The 27,028-nt window shown below is 44.2% G+C and overlaps 1 protein-coding gene across 2 annotated transcripts in view; it reads left to right on the forward strand.

Moving 5' to 3' along the window:
- Window positions 1-27,028, forward strand: part of DEF6 (DEF6 guanine nucleotide exchange factor) — a 554,612-nt gene that overhangs the window by 135,168 nt on the left and 392,416 nt on the right. Inside the window, exon 5 of one of the 2 annotated variants that reach the window (XM_073666425.1) lies at window positions 19,050-19,262. In XM_073666425.1, coding sequence (XP_073522526.1) covers window positions 19,050-19,262 — 213 coding nt within the window. Of the gene's footprint in view, window positions 1-19,043; window positions 19,263-27,028 lie in introns of both variants that reach the window. The other variant, XM_073666424.1, reaches the window with a different exon arrangement.

The raw sequence follows: 27,028 nt of genomic DNA on the forward strand, positions 1-27,028 counted from the left end.
ACAACCTCCCAGTGTCCATGCCCTCATGACTGGGTATTTTTGACAAGGAGAGAAAAGTTGTAAAAGATGGTCAAGCAATACTTGGCCAACCAAACCAGTGTACTCCCTAATTCCTCTGCGACCTTCAGCTATTGGGTCTCAAAGCTGAACACCTGGCATGAGCTGTCCCTCCCTGACTTGGAGTTCTGCTGCCCTGTCTTGTCTGAGCGGATTTTTAGGGCCACAGGAGGGACCTAACAGACTGGCAGCTTCGCCTGTCAACAGAAAGTGCTGACAGGCTCACTCTGATAACTATGAACAAAGCATGGCTTAGACCCGACTTTTACACACCACCAGATGACAGCATATATTGCTTTTAATGTTATATTTAAATGAGGCCTGCCAGTTGTTGCGGTCTAGGGTCTATGGAGGGCCCCTACTTATAATTTTTTCCTTAGCTTTGCACTCTGTGCAAAACCTTTATGAGTGTAGGAGTGCCACAACTACACTTGGTTCACAATATTTGATGGAGGTATTACAGTTCTGTCTGCAAGGGTGTATGGATGACTTCTTGTAATTTTTGGCAGAATTTGCATTTAGTGCATAGCCTTTATGAGTCTAGGACTAACACTACATGACAATTTGAAGAGAATGTGTATGAAGCCCTCCTTTTTGTCTAATACAGGGTGTATCTGAGTCCCACTGAATGTCTCATTTTTGGCAGTTCTTGCTTCCTTCATAAATTACACTGAAATTTCCTTTTTTTTGCCTAAAAAATTCAATTTTGGTTTACATAAATTATACTTTTTTTTTTTAAATTTTGTCTCATATACAAGTCATTATACAGGAAAAATGCAATTTCTCATCGATTTGGAATGTATTATTATCACTCCTTAAAGTGGAGTAAAAGTGTGACAGCATTGTTCTCAGCAGCAATCTAGGAGTCAGAGATGCTCCAGGGGTCTTCGCCAAGCTGTTTGCCTTCCATTCAGAACTTTTCCCATCCATTTAATCATTTTCACTGCCTGCCAGACCTCCTTGTATGGTCTGCCCAAAAATGGCTCATCCACTAGATATGACGCTTAGCCTCGGCTCTTTCCAATTGCCCTGGTGCAGTGACAATTAGGGTAATGGTTTTGGGGTTGATGTCGGCTGTGTAATGTCTGCTGACATCAAGCCCAGGAGTTAGTAATGGATCAGGCGAAAATAGTGTAATCAGGTTTACAGAGAAAGGAGCATTGGAAGAAGATCCCTCTGACACAAAGGAAAACAGGAATTAATATCATAGTTTTGATGAACACATAAGTAGGTAAACAAGATACCAACAGATATGGCAATACAACCACAGCACATATTATAGGGAGACTTCATTTGGTTAGCCCCAACATCTGTTAAAGAAATGACAATATATCACAGTCTGTGTTTAACCCCTTTGAGGTAAGGGTTTGTGATTAGTGGATCCAAAAGACTTTTCTTCTTTAACGTGCTCATTGCTTATACGATTGCCTCCACATCTTGGAGGGAGCACCTTCTCTATTACCTGAAATATGAGCTGAGACACGCTGTGCCCCATTGAGACGAAATGTTGGGGTAGGGGGGAGCAACAATTTCTTATATCGGATGGTGGATTTGTGTTTTGATACCTTGTACTGTACCTTTTTAAGGTTCATTTATGAATTAAATTCGGGTTACTCCATATTGCATTATATTATTCTGGGCCATATGATATCTTCCAGCTAGGTGATCTAAAAATTTCTATAGTACCATTTATGAGAAGGTTTTTATATTATTAAGAATTAATTATAATGGTGACATACCCTTCCCCCTCTTGAATTGAACAACATTAAAACTTATATGATGTATGAAATATTGTCTCTGTAGTCCCTATCTATACCTTTTATTGGATTTGGTTCTTGTTGGTTAGGTATTTTGGGTTGAATAATATTTATTTTTGGTATTTCCTTCTTTCTATAGCATTTAAAAAGAGAGACGTGTCAGAGATTTATTGAAGGAGGCTACCCTCCAGAGATCTTACATCACCATGGTTCACCAACGACCAATATTCGGCCACTTCCCACAAACCGCATTCCTTTTGTACATACCGATCACCCATATGCATAGATTTTACACAAAACTATATGTAGACATTGGAACATTCTTCCTTCCCTGTTTCAAACGAGAACAGAACTTGAAAGGTTCTCTGGTTCGGGCAGACGGGGGTCTCACTAACCTAAGAGCCACACAACGTCTTCTCCATACCAGAAGAAAAGGGACTTTTCCCTGCTTGCAATGTCATCAGTGCAATAATGTCCTTCGTGGTGGAAGGACTATCTATCTTCCATACACGGGCAGGCAGTACCCGGCCAAGGGTTTGTTTACATGCGATACCAATTTTGTGGTTTATTATTATTATTTATTTAGATTGCGCCATGGATTCCATGGTGCTGTACATGAGAAGGGGTCACTTACAGTAAAGAAACTAGCAATGATAGACTTGTACAGAGGGAAGAGGACCCTGCCCTTGCGAGCTTACATTCTGCAGGATGGTGGAGAAGGAAACAGTAGGATGGGGGGGTTGCAGTAGCTCACATGGTGTTAAGGTGGCAGCGAGATCATGGCAGGCTGTAAGCTTTCTTGAAGAGATGGATTTTCAGGTTCCGTCTAAAGGATCCGAATGTGGTAGCTAATCGGACGTGTTGAGGCACAGAATTCCAGAGGATGGGGGATATTCGTGAGAAGTCTTGGAGGCGATTGGGTGAGGAACAAATAAGTTTGGAGGAGAGGAGGTGGTCCTGGGAGGACCGAAGATTAGGTAAGGGAATATATTTGGAGATTAATTCAGAGATGTACGGTGGATGAAGGTTATGGATGGCTTTGTAGCTCAGTGTTAGAAGTTTGAATTGGATACACTGGGCAATTGGAAGCCAGTGAAGGGATTTGCAAAGGGGGTAGCAAAGGCGTAGCGAGGCGAGAGATGAACTTGTGTTGCAGCAGAGTTAAGGATGGACTGGAGAGGTGCGAGAGTGTTAGCAGGTAGGCCACAGAGGAGGATGTTGCAGTAGTTGAGGTGGGAGATGATGAGGGCATGCACAAGCAGTTTAGTAGATTGTGGGTTGAGGAAAGGACTCTGGAAATATTTTTGAGCTGGAGGCGACAGGAGGTGGCGAGAGCTTGGATTTGTGGTTTGAAGGACAGGGCAGAGTCAAGAGTTACTCCGAGGCAGCGGATTTCCGGTACATGGGATAGCGTGATGTCATTTATTGTGATAGATCAGGTGGGGAAGATACGCGAGATGGAGGAAAAATGACTAGTTCAGATTTGTCCACATTGAGCTTGAGGAAGTGAGAGGAAAAGAAGGAGAGTATGGCTGATCGACATGATGGGATTCTGGACAGCAGGGAGGTGACTTCTGGACCTGAGAGGTAGATCTGAATGTTATCAGCATACAGATGGTACTGGAAGCCATGGGACTTTATGAGCTGTCCCAGGCCAAGGGTATAGATTGAGAAGAGTATGGATCCAAGGACAGAGCCTTGAGGGACTCCAACAGAGAGATAGCGGGATGAGAAGGCAGTATGGGAGTGGGAGACGTTAAATGTGCGGTTGTAAAGGTATGAGGAGATCCAGGATAGGGCAAGGTTTTTGACGCCAAAGGAAGAGAGGATCTGTAGTAGGAGGCAGTGGTCAATTGTGTCGAAGGCAAAGGACAGGTCAAAAAGGAGGAGTATAGAGAATTGTCTGTTAGCTTTGGCTGTAAGTAAGTCATTAGTAATTTTGGTAAGGGCAGTTTCAGTGGAATGGTGGGGGCGGAAGCCACATTGTTGGTTGTTGAAGAGAGTTAAATGAGAAGTAGGGGAAAGTTCAGCTTGAACGTGTTGCTCAAAAAGTTTGGAGGCAAATGGGAGCAGCGATATGGGGTGATAGCTGGACAAAGTGGTTGGGTCGATAGAGTGAGATAGGGCTAAAGGTGCAGTTGGCTAGAACAGAGAAGACCCACTTCTCCACCTTGTCTGTTACCAGGGCGAGGAGTATGGGTGAATTGTAGGCCACCGTAACACAGTGCAGCAGGGAAGGCAGTGTCGGAGGGTGTCAATGATGTTTCTGTGATGCCCAGGAAGGTGAGATTTCGAGAAGTATAGAGGTTGTGAATAACATGTAGCTTATTGCAGACAGAGTGGACGTTCCAGAGTGCTCCAGAGAGAGGGAGCATGGTGGTGGGCGTCAAGGGAACGAGTTTTACGTAGGAGAGATTGCAGTAGTTTATGTTTGGTTGGAAGCTATAGGAGGGGGAATTAGTCGAAGGTGTCAGCTGTGGGGGTCCAGGATTGGGAGATATGTTGCCAGAATTGAGAAGAAGTAGAGAGAGGGAGAGCAGGTGGGACAAGGAGAGTGTCCGGCTTGTTTTATGTTTGAGTAAGATAGATCTGAGGTTGAGGAGCAGGTCTGCAGATGAGGTCAGGTGGGGAGGTAGAAGGGAAGGAGAGATGATTATTTGATTAGAGGGTGCTGGGGTTAGGGGATAGCGAAGGAGAGTAAGGATTAGTGGTGCAAAAACAGTAAGGGCATATGTAAGCATAATGAAAGTTTGTGTGAGTATAGAGAAAAAAAAGCCAAGTACACTTAACAGCTTCCCGACCGCCCACTGTACATAAGCGTCGGCGATTGCTGGGATCTGTGCAGTGCCGACATTTATGAATGGTCGGCAGTCTCGCAGTGCTCAGGACCCCTGGGTCCTGCAAGAACTGCGATTGCAGTGCAGAGCGACAGCTTCTGACAGGTAACATCATCGGGACCTGATTAGATCAGGTCCCAAAGATGTCAACTCTTTGCTATCTTTTAGATGCCGTGATCCATAGCAATTTTTGGCATTTAGAAGATAGTGAGAGGGAGTCGTCCACTAACCTCTCTGTCGCCTCCATGATGAGATATGGCATTGTCATGGCAACCGGAGGTCACATGATGACATCCAGGTCTGCCATGTACGGTGTCCGTACATGTCTAACAGACATCTGACAGTGTAAAACTGTCAGGTCTCATGCAATGCAATGCATGTCTATTGAATTGCATGAGGCCAGTGATCAGAAAAAAAAAAATTTAAGTCTCATACAGGGACGAAGTAAAAAAGTTAAAGTCTAAAAATGTCTTCAAACTATTAAAAAAAAAATCACAAATAAATAAATAAAAAAATATATATATTAAACCAATAAATCCAGATATTTATGCAAAAACAAAAAAAATACACATATTTGGTATCTCCGTGTCCGGAACAACCCGATCTATAAAACTGTCACACTAATTAACCCCTTCTGTGTACACTGTAAAAAGAAAAATAAATAAAAAACAGAGCAAAAAAACTATGCTTTTTCATCATACCGACAAACAAAAAGTGGAATGAAATGCGATTAGTGATGAGCCAGCATGCTCGCCACTGCTCGGTACTCGCCCGAGCATCTCAGTACTCGAGACTCTCTGAGCTCGCCGAGTACTTTCGAGATGCTCGGGCGGGAGCTCAGGTCCCCATCCTGCATGTCTGACGCTATTTAGAGCACCAATCATGCAGGGATTGTTTGCCACTCACTGTACAGTCATGGCCAAAAGTTTTGAGAATGACACCAAAATTATATTTTCACATGATCTGCTGGCCTCTGTTTTTTATTATTGTTTGTCTGATGTTTAGATCACATACAGAAATATAATTGCAATCATATTATGAGTACCAATAGGTTATATTGACAGTTAGAATGAGTTAATGCAGCAAGTCAATATTTGCAGTGTTGCCCCTTCTTCTTCAAGACCTCTGTAATTCTCACTGGCATGCTCTCAATCAACTTTTGGACCAAATCCTGACTGATAGCAGTCCATTCTTGCATAATCAATGCTTGCATTTTGCCAGAATTTGTTGGTTTTTGTTTGTCCACCCGTCTCTTGATGATTGACCACAAGTTCTCAATGGGATTAAGATCTGGGGAGTTTCCAGGCCATGGACCCAAAATCTCTATGTTTTGTTCCATGAGCCATTTAGTTATCACCTTTGCTTTATGGCAAGGTGCTCCATTATGCTGGAAAAGGCATTGTTGGGCGCCAAACTGCTCTTGGACGGTTGGGAGAAGTTGTTCTTGGAGGACATTCTGGTACCATTCTTTATTCATGGCTGTGTTTTTAGGCAAGACTGTGAGTGAGCCGATTCCCTTCGCTGAGAAGCAACCCCACACATGAATGGTTTCAGGATGCTTTACAGTTGGCATGAGACAAGACTGGTGGTAGCGCTCACCTCTTCTTCTCCGAATAAGCTGTTTTCCAGATGTCCCAAACAATCGAAAAGGGGATTCATCAGAGAAAATGACTTTGCCCCAGTCCTCAGCAGTCCACTCCCTGTACCTTTTGCAGAATATCAGTCGGTCTCTGATGTTTTTTCTGGAGAGAAGTGGCTTCTTTGCTGCCCTCCTTGAAACCAGCCCATGCTCATAGAGTCTCCGCCTCACAGTGCGTGCAGAAGCACTCACACCAGCCTGCTGCCATTCCTGAGCAAGCTCGGCACTGCTGGTAGTCCGATCCCGCAGCTGAAACAGTTTTAAGATACGGTCCTGGCGCTTGCTGGTCTTTCTTGGGCGCCCTGGAGCCTTTTTGACAACAATGGAAGCTCTCTCCTTGAAGTTCTTGATGATGCAATAGATTGTTGACTGAGGTGCAATCTTTGTAGCTGCGATACTCTTCCCTGTTAGGCCATTTTTGTGCAGTGCAATGATGGCTGCACGTGTTTCTTTAGAGATAACCATGGTTAACTGAAGAGAAACAATGATACCAAGAACCAGCCTCCTTTTAAAGTGTCCAGTGATGTCATTCTTACTTAATCATGACTGATTGATCGCCAGCCCTGTCCTCATCAACACCCACACCTGTGTTAATGGATCAATCACTAAAACGATGTTAGCTGCTCCTTTTAAGGCAGGACTGCAGTGATGTTGAAATGTGTTTTGGGGGTTAAAGTTCATTTTCTGGGCAAATATTGACTTTGCAAGTACAGTAATTGCTGTTAAGCTGATCACTCTTTGACATTCAGGAGTATATGCAAATTGCCATTACAAAAAATGAAGCAGTAAACTTTGAAAAAATTACTATTTGTCTCATTCTCAATACTTTTGGCCATGACTGTAATGCCGCAGCCATGGTGGTTGTGGCATTACAGTGATTGCCCAAATCGATTGGAACAGTGCTCACAGTGAAACATGAAAAGCCGGCAATTCATCAGCAGCACACACCGGTACCTGACAATTTAGAACAGAAAGAATAGAGCATCACACATAGATTACATAGATAGAAACATGTTAGTCACATATATAATAAGTACAGTGACAGTGTTGGTTACTGTACTTGTCATTTAGTGTTAAAATAAAGGATTTATAAAAATAAAAATTGGCGTGGGGTTCCCCGTAATTTTAGTCTCTAGCGTTGGTTAAGCAGACGGCTGGGGCAGATGTTTGAAGCCTGGGATGGGGGTAATACCCACGAAGCTTCCCAGGCTACTAATATCAGCCCCCAGCTGAATGCCTAGCCTTTACTAGCTATTAAAATGGGGGACCCAAAAAAAAATGATGTGGGGTCCCCCTTATTTTAGTAACTAGCAAAGGCTAGGCAGACAGCTGGGGGCTGATATTAATAGCCCAGGAAGGGTGCCATGAATATTGGCCCCCTCCCAGGCTAGAAACACCAGCCGTCAGCCGCCCCAGAAATGGCGCATGCATAGGATGCGCCAATTCTGGCACTTAGCCTCGCTCTTCCCACTGCCCTGTAGCGGTGGCAGTGGGGTAATAGGATTGGGGTTGATGTCAGCTTATAATGCCAGCTGACATCAAGCCCAGGTTAGTGATGGAGAGGCGTCTATAAGACAGCCCCATTACTAACCCCATAGTCAAAGTTTAAAAAAACTCAAACACCCAGAATAAAGTCCTTTAATTGAAATAAAGACACATTTCTCTAATGTTCTAAATTAAACCCTACTTACCGTATCGCCCATTCCAGCTGAAGCCAACGATCTCCTGCAATAAAAATAAAATAATAAACCAACCTCATCCTTACCTTTCCATGGTTCCCAGGACAGCTTCAGCTCTGCTACATTGACATGACAGGCTGGAGCGCAGCAGAACGCTGCCATCCAGCTTGCCATGCCGCAGACACTGAGAAGCTCCTCAGTGAAGCTCCTCAGTGAAGCTCCTCAGTGTCTGGCTGTGATGGCATCCAGATGAGCCGAGTTCATGTCCAGTGAACTCAGTTCACCTCATGCACGTCACTGACAGCGTGGGAAAATTCTCCTGCGCTCACCGCTTGAGCAGGAGAATTCTCCCACGCTGGGATGGCATTGAGATGACAGGCTGGATCGCAGCAGAGCGCTGCCATCTAGCTTGTCATCCTTCAGGGACACTGCAGAGCGCAGGCATGCTTGCGCTCTGAAGTGTCTTTGAAGGATGACAAGCTGGATGGTAGCGCTCTGCTGCGATCCAGCGCTTCAGACACACTGCAGGTAGCTCTTCAGAGACTGCAGGTAGCCCTTCAGAGAATGGTGCATGAAAATCGGAGGGCACTAGTGTGTTCCAAGTGTCCTGCTATGTTTTTCATGCACCCTCCTATATACCCTGCCTGGCAGTCTGCCTATATATTCTGCCTGCCTGACGTTTAATTGAGCACTGTTCCCATTGATTTGGGCAATTTTTGACCTTCTGCAGACCGCAGGGGGGGACCGCCAGAAAAATGCTCAAGTTTCCCATAGACTTACATTGGGCTCATTGTTCGAGTTGAGCACCCGAGTATTCCAATGAGCTCGACCCGAGCTTCGAGCACCTGAGCATTTTAGAGCTCGCTCATCACTAAATGCAATCAAAAAGTCAAATGGAAATAAAAATTTTACAGCTAGAAATGTCATCTTGTCCTGCAAAAAAAAACTGCCATGCAGCTCCATCAGTGGAAAAATAAAAAAGTTATAGCTCTCAGAACAAAGTGATTAAAAAATAATTTTTTCTATAAAATTGTTTTAATTGTGTAAAAGCGACAAAACATAAAAAAAACTATATAAGGTTAAGTGCACACTGAGTGTTTTTGATGCATTTTCACTGCATTTTTTCTGCTTGGAAATGCACCAGAAATGCTAGGTAATCCGTCTGCCAGCTAATGCAATGGCAATCCTGATGTGCTATGCACATGATGCGGAAATTTCCACTCAGGATTGTCATTGAGTTAAAATACGCAGCATGTCCATTCTTTGTAGCGTTTTTGCAGTGCAAAAACGCTCAAAGAATGGTACCCGGGCCGGGGAAGAAGACTACTCCCATCATCCGACTGCCACTCCCGCTGATAACAGCGAGAACGGCACGGATGAGGGGAGTAGTAGCGTCCTCAGCCGAGCCGGGGCTTTGTGTGGTGAAAAAAAAAGAAAAAATCTGTTTAAAATAAAAATCACCTTTTATCCTCACCTGTCCGGTGCCCACCGGTGTCCCGCTGTCCCCCGGCGACCCGATAATCCCGGCGGTACACTGACGGGAGCGGACTCGCTTCCGGCAGTGTACATTGCTGCGCTGCCGGTTGAGGTCACGTGAATTAATCAGCTGAAGATCAGCTGAGAGCTCCGGGACCTCAGTTTACGGCATTGGTGCTGTGTGGGAATATACTCACGAATGTTCCCATGCAGTACTGATACAGTATGAAGTCACCAGAGTTGATCAGCTGATCTTCACTTGATGAACTCACCTGACCTTAGCCTGCAGCAGAGCAATATACACTGACAGGAGTGATTTTACAGTGCTGTCTACTACAGCGGTCCCATCAGTGATTAGTGTGGCTGCTGTAGAAGTGACCCGGATCGCCGAGGGACAATCTGGAATATGTCATGACGGTGGACAGGTGAGGAATATGGTTGTTTTTTATTTTTGTTTTTTTTCAGGAGACGAGGGTGTCAGGGATTGAGACAATAATAAAAAAACGTATTAAAACCGTGTGTCATTTTATTTCAATAAAAGACTTTATTCAGGCGGTGTCTTTATTGAAAAAGCATCGAAAACTTAGCTAAGGGGTAAGTAATGGGGGCGTCTTATAGATGCCTCTCCATTACTTACCTGGGCTTCATGTCAGCCGCCAATACAAGGCTAACATGAACCATAACCCCATTACCCCACTCGCCACCGCTACACGGCAGTGGGAAAAGCGGAGGCTAAGCCCCAGATTTGGCGCATCTTATGGATGCACCATTTCTGGCAATACTGAGGGGTGATATTATTAACCACGAGGGGGCTAGTATGCATGGCCCCCTCCCTGGCTATTAATATCAGCCCGCAGCTGTCTGTTTAGCCTTTTCTAGTTTTGATTTTATAAGGGGACCCTACGTCAATTTTTTTCTGGGGTCCCCCTGTAATCTAGCCAGTAAAGGCTAAGCAAACAGCTGTGGGCTGATATTAATAGCCAGGGAACATTTTTGGCTAACGGCCCCTTCCCCGGCTACTAATATCAGCCCCCAGTGGTCGCATTTCCCTCTGCTGGTTATAAAAATGACGTAGGAGCCGACGCCTTTTTTTTAAAAGAAAATTTAGGCTATGTGCCCACGATCCGGAGGTAGCAGTGCTTCGGATGCGGCATATTTTTGCTGTGTACCCACGATCTGGACGTAGCAGCGCTTGGGATGCAGCATATTTTTGCTGCTTTAAAAACGCTGCATTCTATTGAATGCAGGTAAATCCACATGTGTTCACTTAACCATGTGTATTTACTGCATTCAATACATTCTAGTGGTCAAATTTCTGTTGCAGAGACTAGCGACTCCGCAAGAGAATTTGACATGCTGCGGTCCTGAAAGACGTGTGGCAAGTCAGTGTCCATGGGTGATCCACAGCCTCAGATGCCCGCATAGTTGACATGGGATTTCTAGAAATCCCATCCACTATGCTGTAACATCTGGATGCTGCGTGTTTGACACAGCATATACACGCAGCTTCAAACCTGCAGCCGCTCCTGATTGTGGCCACGTACCCAAACTCACCCGCAGCATGTCAATTTCTGTAGCGGACACGCTAGTCCACGCTGCAGATTTTGACTGATTGAAATGTCATCATATGTGGTGGATCCGCCTGTATTGACAACAAAAGTGTCGCATTTGAACACAAAGTTTTGGATGCAGCAAAAATACGCTGCGTCCAAAGCTTTGCTTGTTGCTGTTTGTGAGGACATTGCGGCTAATGAAACAGCTGTGAGCTGCTATTAATAGCCAGGGAACATGTTTGCTTAAAGGCACCTTCCTAGGCCAAAATTAGCAGCTCTCAGCTACCCCAGAAATGAATTGAATGGAAATGCTAATGAGATTGGGTGTATGGAATTAGCTGACACCTAGCTCTTTTGTTTGGTGATGACAAGGTGTCAATCAGACCCTTTCATTACTAAAAGCTAATTAAAGTAAAGTAAAGAGTTAAATAAACTCACACACACAGAGTAAACAATTTATTTGAAATACGACACATTCTTTAATCAATATATTAAAGATGTTAATATATGTTAAAGAATATATATATTCTTTAACCAATATACTCACCTCAGGTCTGACAGTAATCCAAGGGTTGAAGCAATGTCCCACATTTCTTTTTTCAAATATCGTTATTTAGCTCCAAAAACAATTCATTGATGTCCAAAAACGCATACAAAAAAACGCATTAAAAACTGCATCAAAATCGTGGCAAAATGCACGTTTTTTCCACAGCATTTTTTCTAAGAGTTGCAGAAACGCTGCAGAAATTTCTGAATTCAAATTCTGAATGTGCTCACATAGCCTGAGTGTAATATCGCTGTAATCTTACTGACCCGAAGAATAAAGCTGCCTTATCACTTTTACCACTTGCGGAATGGCATTAAAAAAAAACCTCAAAAAGCAAATCCTGAATTGTTGTTTTTTTTTATTCTGCCTCACAAAAAATGGAATAGAAAGTGATCAAAAAATGTTGTGTGCCTGAAAATGGTACCAATAAAAACGTCAACTCTTTCTGCAAAACACAAGCCCCAACATGACTCTGTCGGCCGAAATATGGAAAAATTATAGCACTCATAATATAACTATGCAAAAACTAGTCTTTACAAAAAAAAGCGTAATTTAGTATCTGACAGCTGTCAATCATAAAAACCCGATATAAATCTGGTATCGCTGTAATCGCACTGACCCGAGGAATAAAGTCGTCTAATCACTTACACCACCCGAGGAACTGCGTAAAAAAATAAATAAAAGCAATTCTTCACCTGCTGCTGATATGTTCATTCTGCCTCGCAGTATAGGCTCGGCTCACAGTTATTCTGCGCTCTGCACTGGACGCTTACACCGGAGTTTCCGTGTAAATCTCTGATGAAATACATGATTCAGACAGATGCCCAGTGAAAGATTCCCTGTGATGAGGCAGATTGAGGCACCGTAGATGCTGGCCTATGATTCCACGGTGTCAATTTTTTTAGGCAAGCATAACAGTGCGGTTGGCCACAGTTTTGTGCACCTCTTAAAAAAAGGACACCACTAAACAGAGGCCAGACGGAGTTCAGAGTAACTCTGCTGCCTCATTATAGTGAATGGATCCTGCGGGGGTTTCATCTGAATTACATCTCTTGGAGATTTAGATGGAAACCCCGATGTAAGTGCTCAGTGTAGAGCACAGGATAAACGTTATGTAAAATGTTCCCAATAAAAGCTTCAATTCAGTCGACAAAAAAAGCAAGTCCCCACTCAGGTCCGTCATCTGTTAGCGGAAATATTGGGAGCTTCCATGTTATAATGTAGCATAAAGGCTCTATAAAAGCGAAATGGATCCCCGACCCCCAAAAGAAATTCAGCGAATTCTGTACTCTTAAATACAAATGCCCACCCCCCTTTTGAGCCCCACAGTGTGCCTAAAACCACAGTTATTGTCCACATGTTTTGCATTTCTGTAGCGATATGACCCCGCCTAATTTACGGGTGCATGTTTCCATAAGCACGAGCATGGCATAACGTAGTGGTCAATACAACGGCAGTTTGAAATTTTAACACCGCAACATCCACTGCTTCTTGTTTCTGGCAAACACCCATGTAGTTAAAATCCTCACCACACCTGTACATAAATTCTCAAAGGGGTATAATTTCCAAAATGGGGTCACTTGAGGGGGAATTCTGCTCTTATAGCACTTAGAGGCTCTGTATATGGACTCCGCAAACTATCCTACAATAATTTCTTCTCCAAGAGTCAAAGAGCACTCTGTCCCTCCTGGGTCTTGCCGTATGGCTAAGCGGTACTGTACAGCCACATATGGGGTATTGCCACATTTAGAAGAAATTGTGTGACATATTTCGGCACCATTTTTACCCATTGCCCTGTGTGAAAATGTATAATCTGGGGCTAAAACAATTTTTTTTGTGGTAAAAATATTATTTTTTCTTCACCGCCCAATGGTATAAATTTCTGTGAGTCACATGTGGTGTCAATATGATTACTGCACCTCTAGATGAATTCATTGAGAGGTGTAGTCTGTAAAATGGGGTCACTTATGGGGGGGATCCTTCTGTTCTGGGACCTCAGGAGCTCTCCCAGTGGGTCATGTCCCCTTCAAACCACAACAGTAAAATCTGCACTCTAATATGGCACTCCTTACCTTATGTGCCTGAAAAGTAGTTTTCGACCACTTATGTGGTATTGATGTACTTAAGAGAAGTTGTATAACATTTTCTCTTATTGCCCCTTTTGAAAATTGCAAACTTGGGATCAAAGCAACATTTTAGCGGAAAAAAATAGTAATATTTCATTTACTCAGCCCAATGTTATACAAGTTTGTGTATCACCTAAGGGTTAAAAAAACTCACTACTCCCCTTGATGAATTCCTTGAGAGGTGTAGTTTACAAACTGGGATCACTTGTTGGGGTTTCTGCTGTTTCGGCATGTCAGCGACTCTTCAAATCTGACATGGTGTCCGCAACCTATCCCAGCCAACATAGCGCTCCTTGTTTCCAAGCTTTGCTGTGCGCCAAAACAGTAGTTTTCTACCACACATAGTGTACTCAGGAGAAATGGCACAACCGTTTTTGGGGTCCATTTTCTCCTCTTACCCTTGTGAAAATAAAAAATTTGGGGCTAAAAGATCATTTTTGGGGAAAAAGTTTTAATTTTTTGATTTTTACGGCTCAATGTTATAAACTGCTGTGAATCACCTGGGGGTTCAAGTGCTCAACACACATCTAAATAAGTTCCCTGTGGGGTCTAGTTTCCAAAATGGTGCCACTTGTGGGTGGTTTTCGCTGTTTAGGCACATCATGGGCTCCCCAAACGTGACATGGTGTCCACTAATTATTCAAGCAAATTTTACATTCAAAAAGTCAAATGGTGCTCCTTCCCTCCCGAGCCCTGCCATGTACCTAAACAGTGGTTTCCCCCCACATATGGGGTATCGGCTTATTCAGGAGAAATTCCACAACAAATGGTATGGTACAATTTCTCCTGTTACCCTTATAAAATGCAAAATTGGGAGCAGGAAAACATTTTTATGGGAAAAATGTGAAAATTTTATTTTTATGGTTCAATGTTATAAACTTCTGTGAAGCACCTAGGGGTTCAAGGTGCTCACCACACATCTAGATAAGTTCCCTGAGTGGCTTAGTTTCCAAAATGGTGTCACTTGTGCTTTTTTTTTAAATGTTTAGGCACATCAGGGGCTCCACAAATGCAACATAGTGACCACTAATTATTCAAGCAAATATTACATTCAAAAAGTCAAATGGCTCTCCTTCCCTTCCAAACCCTGCCGTTTGCCTCAACAGTGGTTATTCTACACATATGAGGTATCAGCGTGCTCAGAAGAAATTGCACAACAAATTTTGTAGTCCGTTTTTTCCTGTTTCCCCTGCAAAAATAAAAAAATATGGGTCTAAAATAACATTTTTGTGAAAAAAGTTAAATGTTCATTGTTTTCTTCCATATTCCAAAAATTCCAGTGAAGCACCTAAAGGGTTAATAAACGTCTTGAATATGGTTTTGAGCATCTCGAGGAGTGCAGTTTTTAAGTTTTTAGAATGGTATAACCTTTGGGCATTTTCTATCATAAAGGCCCTTCAAAGACTCTTCAAATATGATGTGGTCCCTAAAAAATTGGTTTTGTAAATTTTGTTGGAAAAATGAGAAAGCAATGGTCAACTTTTAACCCTTATAACTTCCTAAGAAAAAAAAATGTTGGTTCCAAAATTGTGCTGATGTAAAGTAGACATGTGGGAAATGTTATTTATTAACTATTTTGTGTGCCATATCTCTCTGATTTAAGGGCATGACATTTTCAAAATTTTTGCCAAATTTCGGATTTTTTCACAAATAAACGCAAGTCATATCGAATAAATTTTTCCACTATCATGATGTACAATATGTCACGAAAAAAACAAATCTCAGAATCAGGGGAATCCGTTAAAGCATTCCAGAGTTATTACCTCATAAAGTGACAGGGTTAATAAATAGCTCTTACCTCCTGGTTGCCTCTGGCATGTATTTCTGTTAGACACTTAAGAGGGACACTTCTGAGCCACAACACAGTCCAGACAGACCTGGGTCTCTAAATTTATAAAGCTTTAAGAGCACATGAAATAGGCCAAGTGTGAACAGGAGGGAGGAGCCATAGGGAGAGGAGTCACAGAAACACAGTGGGGAATAATTAGGAGACAGAGGCTAAAATGCATTCAGGAAATAGACATATAGAGATGATTGTGTATTGGCATCAAAGGATTGAGGTGATAAACTTTCAGATAGGATGCCACATACCAAGAGACAGATACACTGTGAAAAGGCATTTAGGACATATGCACAGTGGTTTCGCAGATGGGATGCCACATAGGAATGAAATGCAACATTACCCCCTTACATATGCAAGGCCCCAACATGCAACATTAACCTATTCCCTGTGCAAGCCCCCACAACATGCTGCACATGCATGCAGCACGCCTTCCCTGCGCAAGACCCCCAACTTCACCCCCTTACTTATGCAAGCCCCCACAGCCTGCAGAAACGTGCACGCAGCTTTTTTTATGCCAACAAAACACAGTATCTGACCACTTCCACTTAGTCCTATTTGTACAAAACTAAAATGCAGAATTCTCATCTCCACACTGACCCATAATGCAGCTCCTCAGTCCTCTCAGGATCTTGTGTAGTGAAGTAACACCTCATCTCCAGCAGCTTCCTGGTATTGGGTCCACACTGAACAGGAGGAGGCCCCACCCTTCCAATGACATAATCTCCTCACAGGTGCAACTCCATTCTAGACACTACCCAGAGCTGATACCAGGAAGAAAGCAGCGTTGTCCCAGACCGCGAGTGAGCCCCCGTTTGTTCAGGGTCTCGGCACTTGCCTGGGTGCGCCGGGTGTTGACACCGGCCCTGATTGGACCTACTGTATGCAGTAATCTCTGTTATGAGATCTATGCAGTAATATTGGTTCTGATAGTCTATAATTTACTTTTTTTAAAGATAGAAGCTTGATTATGTTACTGTATCATGCTTCATGCAATTTTATACTGAAGGTGTGTGCTAAAAAATCTACTGTACTTTGTTCATCGTACAGATTTCACCACCACAGTTCATAATTACATGGTATGGGATAACATGCTTTTGGATGGGCAGTGCTATTTACCCCTTCATGACCTTTGACGTTTATTTACGTGTCCCTGCCCTTGATGTGGGCTCATTGCAACATGGCAATAAACTGCAACAAGAGGCGATTAAAACATCGCATCTACCCCAATATAATATCAATAAAAATGTCAGCTCAAGACGCAAAAAATAATTTCTCACCCAGCCACAGATTACGAAAAATGAAAATGCTACGGGTCTCGAAAAATTCTTACAAATGTTTTCATTTTTTTTCACCACTTAAATAGAAAGGAACCTGTACATGTTTGCTATTTGCACACTTATACTGATGTGGGGAATCATATTGCCAGTTCAGTCTTATTATATAGTGAACATGGTAAATAAAAAGCCCAAAAAACAATTGTGAAATTTAACTTTCTTGCCATTTCACAGCACTTGAATTTTTTTCCCATTTTCCGGTACACTATATTGTAAAATCAATCTTGTCATTCAAAAATACAACTTGTCCCGCAAAAAACAAGCCCTTATACTCCTATATTGACGGAAAAATAAAAAAGTTATGGCTCTTGGAAGAAGGAAACGAAAAATTATTAGCACAAAAATGAAAAATTGCAAGGTCATGAAGGGGTTAATATCTGTTTGGTGTGGGTTTGACCACCATTATTAAAGAGGACATGTTATAAAAACAGCATTTACCTACAGCCATGGTGCTAATATGCAGGTAACTACCGTCTTAAAAATATTCAGCCATCTAATTGGATGTTTGGTTGCAGGGAGAAGATTAAGTTATATTCTCCATGCAACCACTCTGTTCCAGTCAAGTGGGCAGCGCTGGAGCTGTGAACAGTCAGTGCTCTCTGTAAGCATGCCCAGTGCTCTTTAGCTGACATTCTGTTCAGCAGTGGGCAACTAAACAGGATGTCACTCAAAGAGCACTTCTTTTCTGTAGACGGCACTGACTGCTCACAGCCCCAGCGCTGCCCACTTGACTGGAATTGAGCGGCTGGAGGGAATTTACCCTAATTTTCTCCATGTAGCCAAACATCCAGCTAGACAGTTCCCTTCCAACAAGTACAAAGAGCTCCCTCAACTTTCACCAGAAACGTTTGTCATTCTGTTGTGTCTGGTACAACAAACAGTAGGAAGGATAAGAAAAATGGTGACTCTGTTTTAATTTCACTTTCAACATTTAAAACATGACTATGTGTTAAAGAGAATGTACTTTTTTCCACAGTGATTTGACATCTTTATTATTTTTAAAAAATGATTTAAAAATCAGCTTGTTGGCGTGTAAGTGCTAAACTGAAGACTTTCTATTAACTCGGAATACCCTGTTGCTGCACTGGAAAATGGGTTTTCTAAACCAGATAAGACCACAATCATACATTTGTAAGAGTGTCAACATCCGAGAGAAACAACCGTTATTTTTGTCAAGTGTCATCCTAGTTGTTTTTATCTTTTTTTTCTTTCACTGAAGCAGGTAGAAGATTTGAACTTTTTTTCTCCATTGACCCTTAGCAATGAATCAGTTAAAACATGAAATCAAACGTGGATGGAACTGTTAAATACAAAGTCTGTCTCACAGATCTCTGAAGACTTTAATGGCTGAGGGTTTTCTAAAACGGATGAAAATAGGACATGCTGTGAGTCTTACAGAGTACAGACACGGCTCTGTTTTTAAAACTGTTGCGCATGGATCAATGAAACTCTTAGGGTCAGTGTTATGTCTGAGATAAAAAACAGTCAACAAATGGTCTTGGCACACAAATGTCTGAATACAGCTTAAGGCCTAATTCACACATCAGTTTTTCTTTCACACATCAGTTTTTCTGGTCTGTATTTCATCAGTATTTTAAAGTCAAAACCAGGAATGTCTCCAAACACAGAACAGGTCCATTTCTTTTAACTATACGTTTCTTTCCCGTAGGTTCCACTCCCGATTTTTGCTTACAGATACTGATGAAACTGATCAATAATAAAATGTGTAAATGAGGCTTTGCACCCTAAGGGCTCATTCACACGTCAGTTTTTCACGTACGAGTGCTATTCTTTTTTTTCCCTGATACTCATACTTACAACTGCCTATGGGGCTCTTCACATATCAGATTGTTTAATTGGAACGAATGGTCCCTGCAAAATCAGGAGACATGTGTGGTATTGATCTACGGGAAGTATTGGGTCAAAATCAGCAATGCAAGTCTATGGGTCAGTAAAAAAATCTGACAGCATTCAGATACCATTCGTGTGTTGTCCATTTTTCAGTGACAGGAGAAGGCAGAGAAACTTTATTTTATTCTCTCATCAGTAAAAAACTGATGAAACTCTGACTAAGCTCTAAACTCTATCTGTTTTTCTCATATACAAAAAAAACCCCTGAAGTCTGAATGAGCCCTTGAGCATGTATTAAGTTGCCCCGTATTTATTTTGATAATTTGATGTTTCTTTTTTTTAAGGTACAGTACCTTCTTCAGAAATTGCTAACAACTACCAGATCAGAAATTGGAGAAATGGAATTAGGAGAGATGTTGTCCTCCTTAGACCAGGGTGTCTCTGTCTGGCAGTTCCTGGACCTAGTTAGTTCACCAAAGATACTGAGGAGCATTAGTATGGAAACACTTAGCATGGCAATCCAGGATGTCTATGAGGAGATCATTCAAAATGTGCTTAAACAGGTGAGACACTTTATTGTATTACAGAAAAGCTTATGTCTTACATTTTCAAGTAAATGTTTTAACAGAAAATTACCTAAACTTTCAATCAAGTTTTTATGTAATTTTTAATTAAAATAGTTTAGATTTTATTTTTTTTTTCTTCTTCAAATTTTCTATCACAATGTCACTTTCTCTTCCCAGTACAAGGGACTACTACATACAGTACAGACCAAAAGTTTGGACACACCTTCTCATTTAAAGATTTTTCTGTATTTTCATGACTATGAAAATTGTACATTCACACTGAAGGCATCAAAACTATGAATTAACACATGCAGAATTATATACTTAACAAAAAAGTGTGAAACAACTGAAAATATGTCTTATATTCTAGGTTCTTCAAAGTAGCCACATTTTGCTTTGATGACTGCTTTGCAGACTCTTGTCTAGTGTTGAGCCACCCCCGTAGTGTTCGAGTTCGGTTCGGTTCGTCGAACACCCGTGTGTTCGCCGAACTGTTCGTCGAACACCTTCGAACACCGTTAAAACCAATGGCAGGCAAACAAAAACACATAGAAACACATAGAAAACACCTTCAAAGGTGTCCAAAAGCTGACAAACTGCTCAGAAGACACAACTAACACATGGAAAAGTGACAAGTACATATAGTCATGCGAAAAGAAAAGAGGTGCAGGAGTAAAAGGAGGGGGAGACACAGATATAGGCATGTCATGCCCTTCTAAAATCCAAAAAGTGAGAAGCCGAGACGGCCAGTCCGCTCCTGCCCGTGCCACCTCCGTGTCGCCGGGTTTGTGCCAGAGCCGCGGTGAACCCTGACGGCCAGCCCCCCTCTCCCAATACTGGTGCCTGTCCGCTGGTGGGTCGAGAGAGCCCCCCTGTGGTGGAGGCAGCTCTAAGCTTTTTAATTTAAATTGTCCCTCTAATTTGAATGAATACACTTTAAATCCATTTACAAGGATCTATTGGAGGGCAAGTCTCATGCCAGCAGCCGCGTAATTCCAGCTCCAGTAGCGTCCACTAAAGCTGCTGCAGTTAAAAAGCTTTTATAAGGATCGAGCTCGGCTGTCCACCGCAAGGCATCCTAGTGCCAGTCCCAGCCCCTATGCCTTGGGGTGCCTCCTGATGCTCTTCACTAAGTATCCCGTGGTCCCGAAGCATTTCCTTTGAAAAAATTAAGTGTCCAAACTACAGGTGGTGTAGCATGCTTAACAGCCGGGATAATCCGCTGACTAGCAGACACTGCTACTAGGCACAAAGTATTTCCTGGGCTACAAGCAGTTAAAAATTTGTAAGTAGATACTCTCGTTGGATGCTGAGAAAGCATTCCATAGAGTCTCCTGGCACGCCATATATGATTCTCTTAAAAAGCTTGGGGTAGGGGTCTAGGGGACCCTTTTATAGCCAAAATCACGGCCCTGTATCACAATACGTCACCTAGGCTGAAGATAAATGGAACTGTAGCACCGAGGGCTCGGTTGCTACAGACGTATTGCACCTCACCCAGAGGTGTGATATCTCACTCTCAGATAAGGATGGAGTGTGGATCAGGACCCGACACCTGCATGCATTACACCACATTGCCGTGGGGCAGGGCCACCAATATGCCCCTGAGATGGGCACGACAGTCCCTGTCCCTGGCTGGAGTGGGGGGAGGGAACACTGAGGAAGGGGAACCCTGCAGTGCAGGAGCAGGGAGGAAGCAGTTCCTGGGTGCATTGAGAAGGGAGTATAAAAGGTGGGCACCATCTTAGTTCAGTGCAGAGAAGTCTGAGCAGAAGTGGCAGGGAGCAGGGGCTCTGCATGAGCTCTGCTCCGGAGGCGGGCCTAGTAACAGAGGCCCAGGCCTGCAAGAGGGAGAAGGAAGGAAGAGGAGCGGAGAAGGCTCCAGGAACGAGGAATGAAGGGATCCCAGGGGTGCGGACGGGCGAGTCGCCACCGCACGCCCGAATCCACCTGCGTGGAGGGGTCAGGCCAAAGGGGGAGACCGGTCCCCGAACTAGTGGAGGCAGGAAACGACCCTCAGCTAGAAACCGGAGGCTCTGACATTTTATGTGGCGCAGCCCCTTGCTCCACCCGCTAGGAAGGCACCACATAGGGTCAGGGAAACTGGCGCCAAGTTTACCAAGAGGAGGCCCGAGGCAGCCGGACAGAAGTGTTGGTAAGAAAGGCCAGACAAAGGACACACAAAGGGGGTCCTGTGAAGCGCTCCAAAGTTATCTGGGAGTTGTCTGAGCCCCTCACCTGGTGAGCACAGTACGACGTGGGCAGCCGTTACCTGCAGACGTGGTCTGGATAATAAGAACTGTGAGTAAAGGCCCTGAACTGCATCACTGACTCCGTGTCGTTACTACTGCTGCCCTGCACCATCACTCCCATCCTCCGCATACACTGCCCTGAGGCTATACTCCTCCCGTGGGGAGTTATGCTACGCTCTGCTGCACCCACAACACCAGCCTTAGCGGTCTGCCCTGTAGCGGCGGTTCACTCTGACCGCAATCCACGGGTGGCGTAGTCGGACATTTAAACATCAAAACCACATAAATAGTTCCGCCACTGGTTTGACCGCCCTGAGCCACGGAACCGGATCGCCGCCACGAAGACTACAACCACCAGCATCCACCAAAAAGGGTCCGGCTCCGGGTGTCCCAAGGCCCAGGGGGTGCGTCAGAACATTTTCATCACCTTTCACAATCACCAATGGGACAAGGCAGGGATGTCCTCTGTCCCCTCTCTTATACATCCTAGTGACGGAGCACCTGCTCTCATCAATTCGCCATAACCCCAATATTAGGTGGATTGAGGTGGGAGGCACCGAGTACAAGTGCTCTCTATTTGCTGATGATGTCCTAGTATATATCACTCAATCACATATATCCATCCCTGCTGTTATGGCTGAAATAGATCACTTTGTTACATGGTAAAATTTTAAAATCAATGCAGCGAAGTCTGAGGCCCTCGATGTCTCCCTCCCTAAATCCATATAGGATTCCATCCAGTCCAACTTTCCCTTTGCCTGGCCCTCACAGGGTATCAAATACTTAGGAATTCCTATTCATAGAGACCTCTCCCATCTATGTTATCTTAATTTTGGGCCCTTTATTGAACAATTCCATACAGACCACGGTTGGCAAGTTAGAACTGTAAGATTCACTACGTGAACCACTGGTGTTTTGTGGAAAAGCACATGTACACCGCGTTCCAAATTATTATGCAAAAAGTGTTTAGGAGTGATAAGGGAAGAATTTGTTTGTTTGTCAGTTAAACTCATTGATGGTGATGTGTGTCAGGGCTCTTTATATCACTGTAAGCAATTGCAGACACCTGTGCTAATTAGTTTGGCAGGTGTGTCCAATGAAAGGCAAGACTACTTAAGAAGGCTCTCTCACATTATTAAGCAGCCTACATTTTCTGCCAAAATGGGAAAGAAAAAGGATGTGTCGGCTGCTGAGAAGCAACAAATTGTGGAGTGTTTAGGTCAAGGCATGACTACAATCAACATTGTGCGATGATCAGGATGAAGTGTCTTGGCAATCAAGAAGTATGTAGCTGATTCACAGTACACACGTGTGCGTGCTGATAAGGGCAAATTGAGGACTCTTTCCTACAGGCAATTACGTCAGGTTGAAAGAGCAGCGGCAAAAAAGCCTTGTCATAGCAGCAGACAAGTTTTTGAAGCTGCTTGTGCCTCCAACGTCCCCCGAACAACAAGATGCAGGGTCCTTCAGAGGTTTGCAGCTGTGCATACGCCATCCTGTCGACCTCCTCTATCCACTTCACACAAGCAGAAACGGCTCCAGTGGGCCAAACATTACATGAAGACTGATTTCAAAACTGTTTTGTTCACGGATGAGTGCCGTGCAGCGCTCGATGGTCCAGATGAATGGAGTGGAGGATGGCTGGTTGATGGACACCCCACGCAAACACGGCTACAGCGCCAACAAGGAGGAGGTGGAGTAATGTTTTGGGCTGGAATCATGGGGAGAGAGATTGTCGGCCCCTTTAGGATCCCTGAAGGCGCTAAAGATGAACTCCATAATGTATGTGGATTTTCTCAAACAGCACTTCCTGCCATGGTTCAAGAAGAAGAACCGTGTATTTCACAGCAAGATCATTTTTCTGCATGATAATGCACCATCTCATGCTGCACATAAAACATCTGCATCTCTGGCTGATATGGGCATAAAAGGGGACAAACTTATGGTGTGACCCCCATGCTCCCCTGACCTCTACCCCATTCAGAACCTTTGGAGCATCATTAAAAGGAGTGTCTATGATGGCGGGAGGCAGTTCACATCTAAGCAACAGCTCTGGGAGGGTATTCTGTCCTCATGCAAAACAATTGAAGCAGAAACCATCCAAAACCTGACAAATTCAATGGACGAGAGAGTTCAGAAGCTCCTTTCGAACAAGGGGTCCTATGTGAAAATGTAACATCACCTAGAATAAAGTTTTGAGTTGAAAACTGTTTGATTTCAGTTTCTAACAACCTGCTAATGCTTATAATTTCAAAAATGACCATTTTTTTGGTCTTTATTAAAATGAAAAGGTTGATCGAAAAGTTTGGGGGATCTAAGAGTGTGGCAACCCAGTAGTCATGATTACTTCGAATTCTGACAATATGAGGGTCATGCTGCAGGTAGTGCAGCAAGAAGGCACTTATGTGTCTTGCGCATCTCGGAGCCCCAAAATTATTTTCCGGGCTAGATGCAGCTAAAAATTATTTTTAATTTTAAATCTGGTGAAGCTTATTATAGATGGCCTAATAGGATCAGTGCTGCACACTGCTACAAAGCCCAAATTATTTTCCAGTCAAGATACAGATAAACATGATTAGTAATTTGAAAGCTTAAAACGGTTGGTAGGGTGATTTTAACCAATCATCAAGCTTTTACTCTCCCCAGGATGACACAGGGGTAGAAAAGTCGTTTCGGATCCATGATTTGTTCATCTTTATGAACGTGAGTCTGTCTACATTATCAGTGGAGAGCCGCGTGCGCTTATCTGTCAGCACACCACCAGCAGCGCTGAACACACGTTCAGACAGAACGCTGGCTGCGGGGCATGACAAGATCTCCAAGGCGTAAGTGGCTAGCTCCGGCCATTTATCCAGATTGGAAGCCCAAAAAGAGCAAGGGTCCAGTGACACAGTCGTGGCTTCAATGTTTACTTGGAGATACTCCTGTACCATCGTCTCTAGGCGTTGACTATGTGTCAGACTTCTTGTCTCCTGTGGCCTTGCAAAGGATGGGCTAAAAAAGTGGTGAAATGATTCCGCAAAATTGATGTTACCAGCAGATACTGTGGTTCTGTTACGGTTTGAGTGCTGAACACTTGACGGTCCCACGGTTGGCAAGTTGGAACTGTGAGATTCACTACGTGCACCACTGGTATTTTGTGGAAAAGCACATGTAAGATTCTGCAACAGTCTCTGCTGATACTCCTGCATGCGTGCATCCCTTTCTATGGCAGGAATAATTTCTGCAAATTTACTTTTGTACCGGGGATCTAACAGTGTGGCAACCCAGTAGTCAGGATTATTTCTAATTCTCACAATTCGAGGGTCATGTTGCAGGTAGTGCAGCAAGAAGGCACTCATGTGTGTTGCGCATCCAGGAGCACCAAGTCCCTGTTGTGTTGGTGGCGAGGTAACAATCATGCTTCCTTCCTCTGTCCTCTCCCCCCAACCTCGCACAACAGAAATGTGATCAAGGTCTCCCTCATCTGATGAGTCTTCCATCAGTTCGTCCTCCACTTCTTCCTGGGCTCCTGCACCTTCCTCACTAGTTTGGCTGCTACCATGCGCCCTGGTAAAATCATCTCCCCCACCCTCACATGCCTGCCGCCCTGGTGCTGCCGACCGTCTGGACCTTGCAGATGTTAGCCCTTCCGCATACAACTCCTCCTCCTCTACTTCCTCCACCTCCTCTTGTGCCACCACCTGACTCCGAATTCTGTTTAACATGTGCTCCAGCATGTAAATCACCGGAATAGTCATGCTGATAATGGCATCGTCAGCACTAAACATCTTCGTCGCTATTTCAAAACTGTGCAGAAGGGTGCATAGGTCCCTGATCTGAGACCACTCCTCCAGCGTGATTTGCCCCACCTCTGAATCTCGTTGGCCCAGGCTATACGTCAGAACGTATTGCACCAGGGCTTGTCGGTGCTGCCACAGTCGCTGCAACATGTGCAGAGTTGAATTCCACCGGGTAGGCACATCGCATTTTAGCCGGTGAAGTGGCAGGCCCAACGACTTCTGTAGAGATGTAAGTCGCTGAGCTGCGGGATGCGAACGGCGGAAGTGAGCACACAGCGACCGTGCCCTCTGCAGAAGGCCATCTAGTCTGGGATAGTGGGCTAAAAATTGCTGGACAACCAGGTTCAACACGTGAGCCATACAAGGCACGTGTGTGACATTGCCCCGGCGAAGGGCCGCACCCAGGTTTGCAGCATTGTCGCACACGGCCTTCCCTGGTTTCAGGTCCAGTGGAGACAACCATTCATGAAATTGGTTCTCCAGAGCTGACAACAACTCCTCAGCTGTGTGACTCACATTTCCCAGACATTTCAATGTAAAAACCGCCTGATGACGTTGAGCCCTACTGCCAGCATAGTAAGGAGGTGTGCAGGATCCCTTCTGCGCAGTTAGAAAGCTTGTGGCATGACCAGACAGGCTTTGGGTGCAGGTGGAAGACCGAGAGGAGGTTGAGGAGGCAGAAGCAGTGGAGGAAAAATGACATAAAGAGGATTGACGCACAACTCGTGGGGACGGCAAGACTTGGACAGCAGCCCCTTGTCCTGCTGTCACCATAGTTACCCAGTGCCCAGTCAGCGACATGTAACGCCCCTGTCCATGCCTACTCGTCCAAGTGTCTGTGGTGAAATGCACCCTGTCACACACAGAGTTTCTCAAAGAAGCGGTGATGTTGTGTGCGACATGCTGGTGGAGCGCAGGCACACCTTTCTTTGAGAAGTAGTGCCGACTGGGCATCTGGTACTGGGGCACTGCGACGGACATAAGGTCTCGAAAATCCTCTGTGTCCACCAGGCGGAAAGGCAGCATTTCTGTAGCCAAGAGCTTGCAGATGGTGAAATTCAACCTCTTAGCTTTCTCATGGCTAGGAGGAAATGGTCTTTTACTTGTCCACATCTGAGGGACCGAGGGCTGGCTATTGTGCTTAGACGGGGTTGATAAGGGTGTCCCCGGCAAACTGCCGGTCTGTGAGGAAGATGCAGGCGGACATGTTAGGTTGCCTTGATCCAAAGGTGGTGCTATCGATGTCGGACAGCGCTCAAGACCAGCTGGTGTTACCACCTCCAAAGAAAATGATGACCTGCCAATCACGCTGGCTGTTGCGGGTAAAGAGGTGGCAGGTCTGCGCCCCAAAACAGGTGTGACTGCTGTCCCCCTAGTCACAGAGGATGAAGAGGCCGCGGATGCACAAGATATGGCAGACGGTGGTTGGCCCGGCCGGCTAGACCGCATTGTAGCACACTGAGCTTCCCACTGCAACTTATGCTTCATGTCCATGTGCCGGTTCATGCATGAAGTACTCAAACTATGTATTTTTTGGCCTCTACTTAGCTTTTGCTGACAAATGTTACAGATAACACGAGTTGGGTCATCTTTATCGATCTGAAAAAATGCCCAGGCTATGCAAGGCTTAGCACCCATGCGACCTGAAGAGCCACCACGACTTGTGGTGAGAGGCAGAGTTGTTTTTGAGGATGCAGTTGTTGACGTGCTTCCAGTACTACGTCTCTGT

This window comes from Phyllobates terribilis, unplaced genomic scaffold (genome assembly GCF_046119375.1).
Source record: "Phyllobates terribilis strain yellow unplaced genomic scaffold, ASM4611937v1 Scaffold_2__4_contigs__length_985480577, whole genome shotgun sequence".
Lineage (NCBI taxonomy): Eukaryota > Metazoa > Chordata > Amphibia > Anura > Dendrobatidae > Phyllobates > Phyllobates terribilis.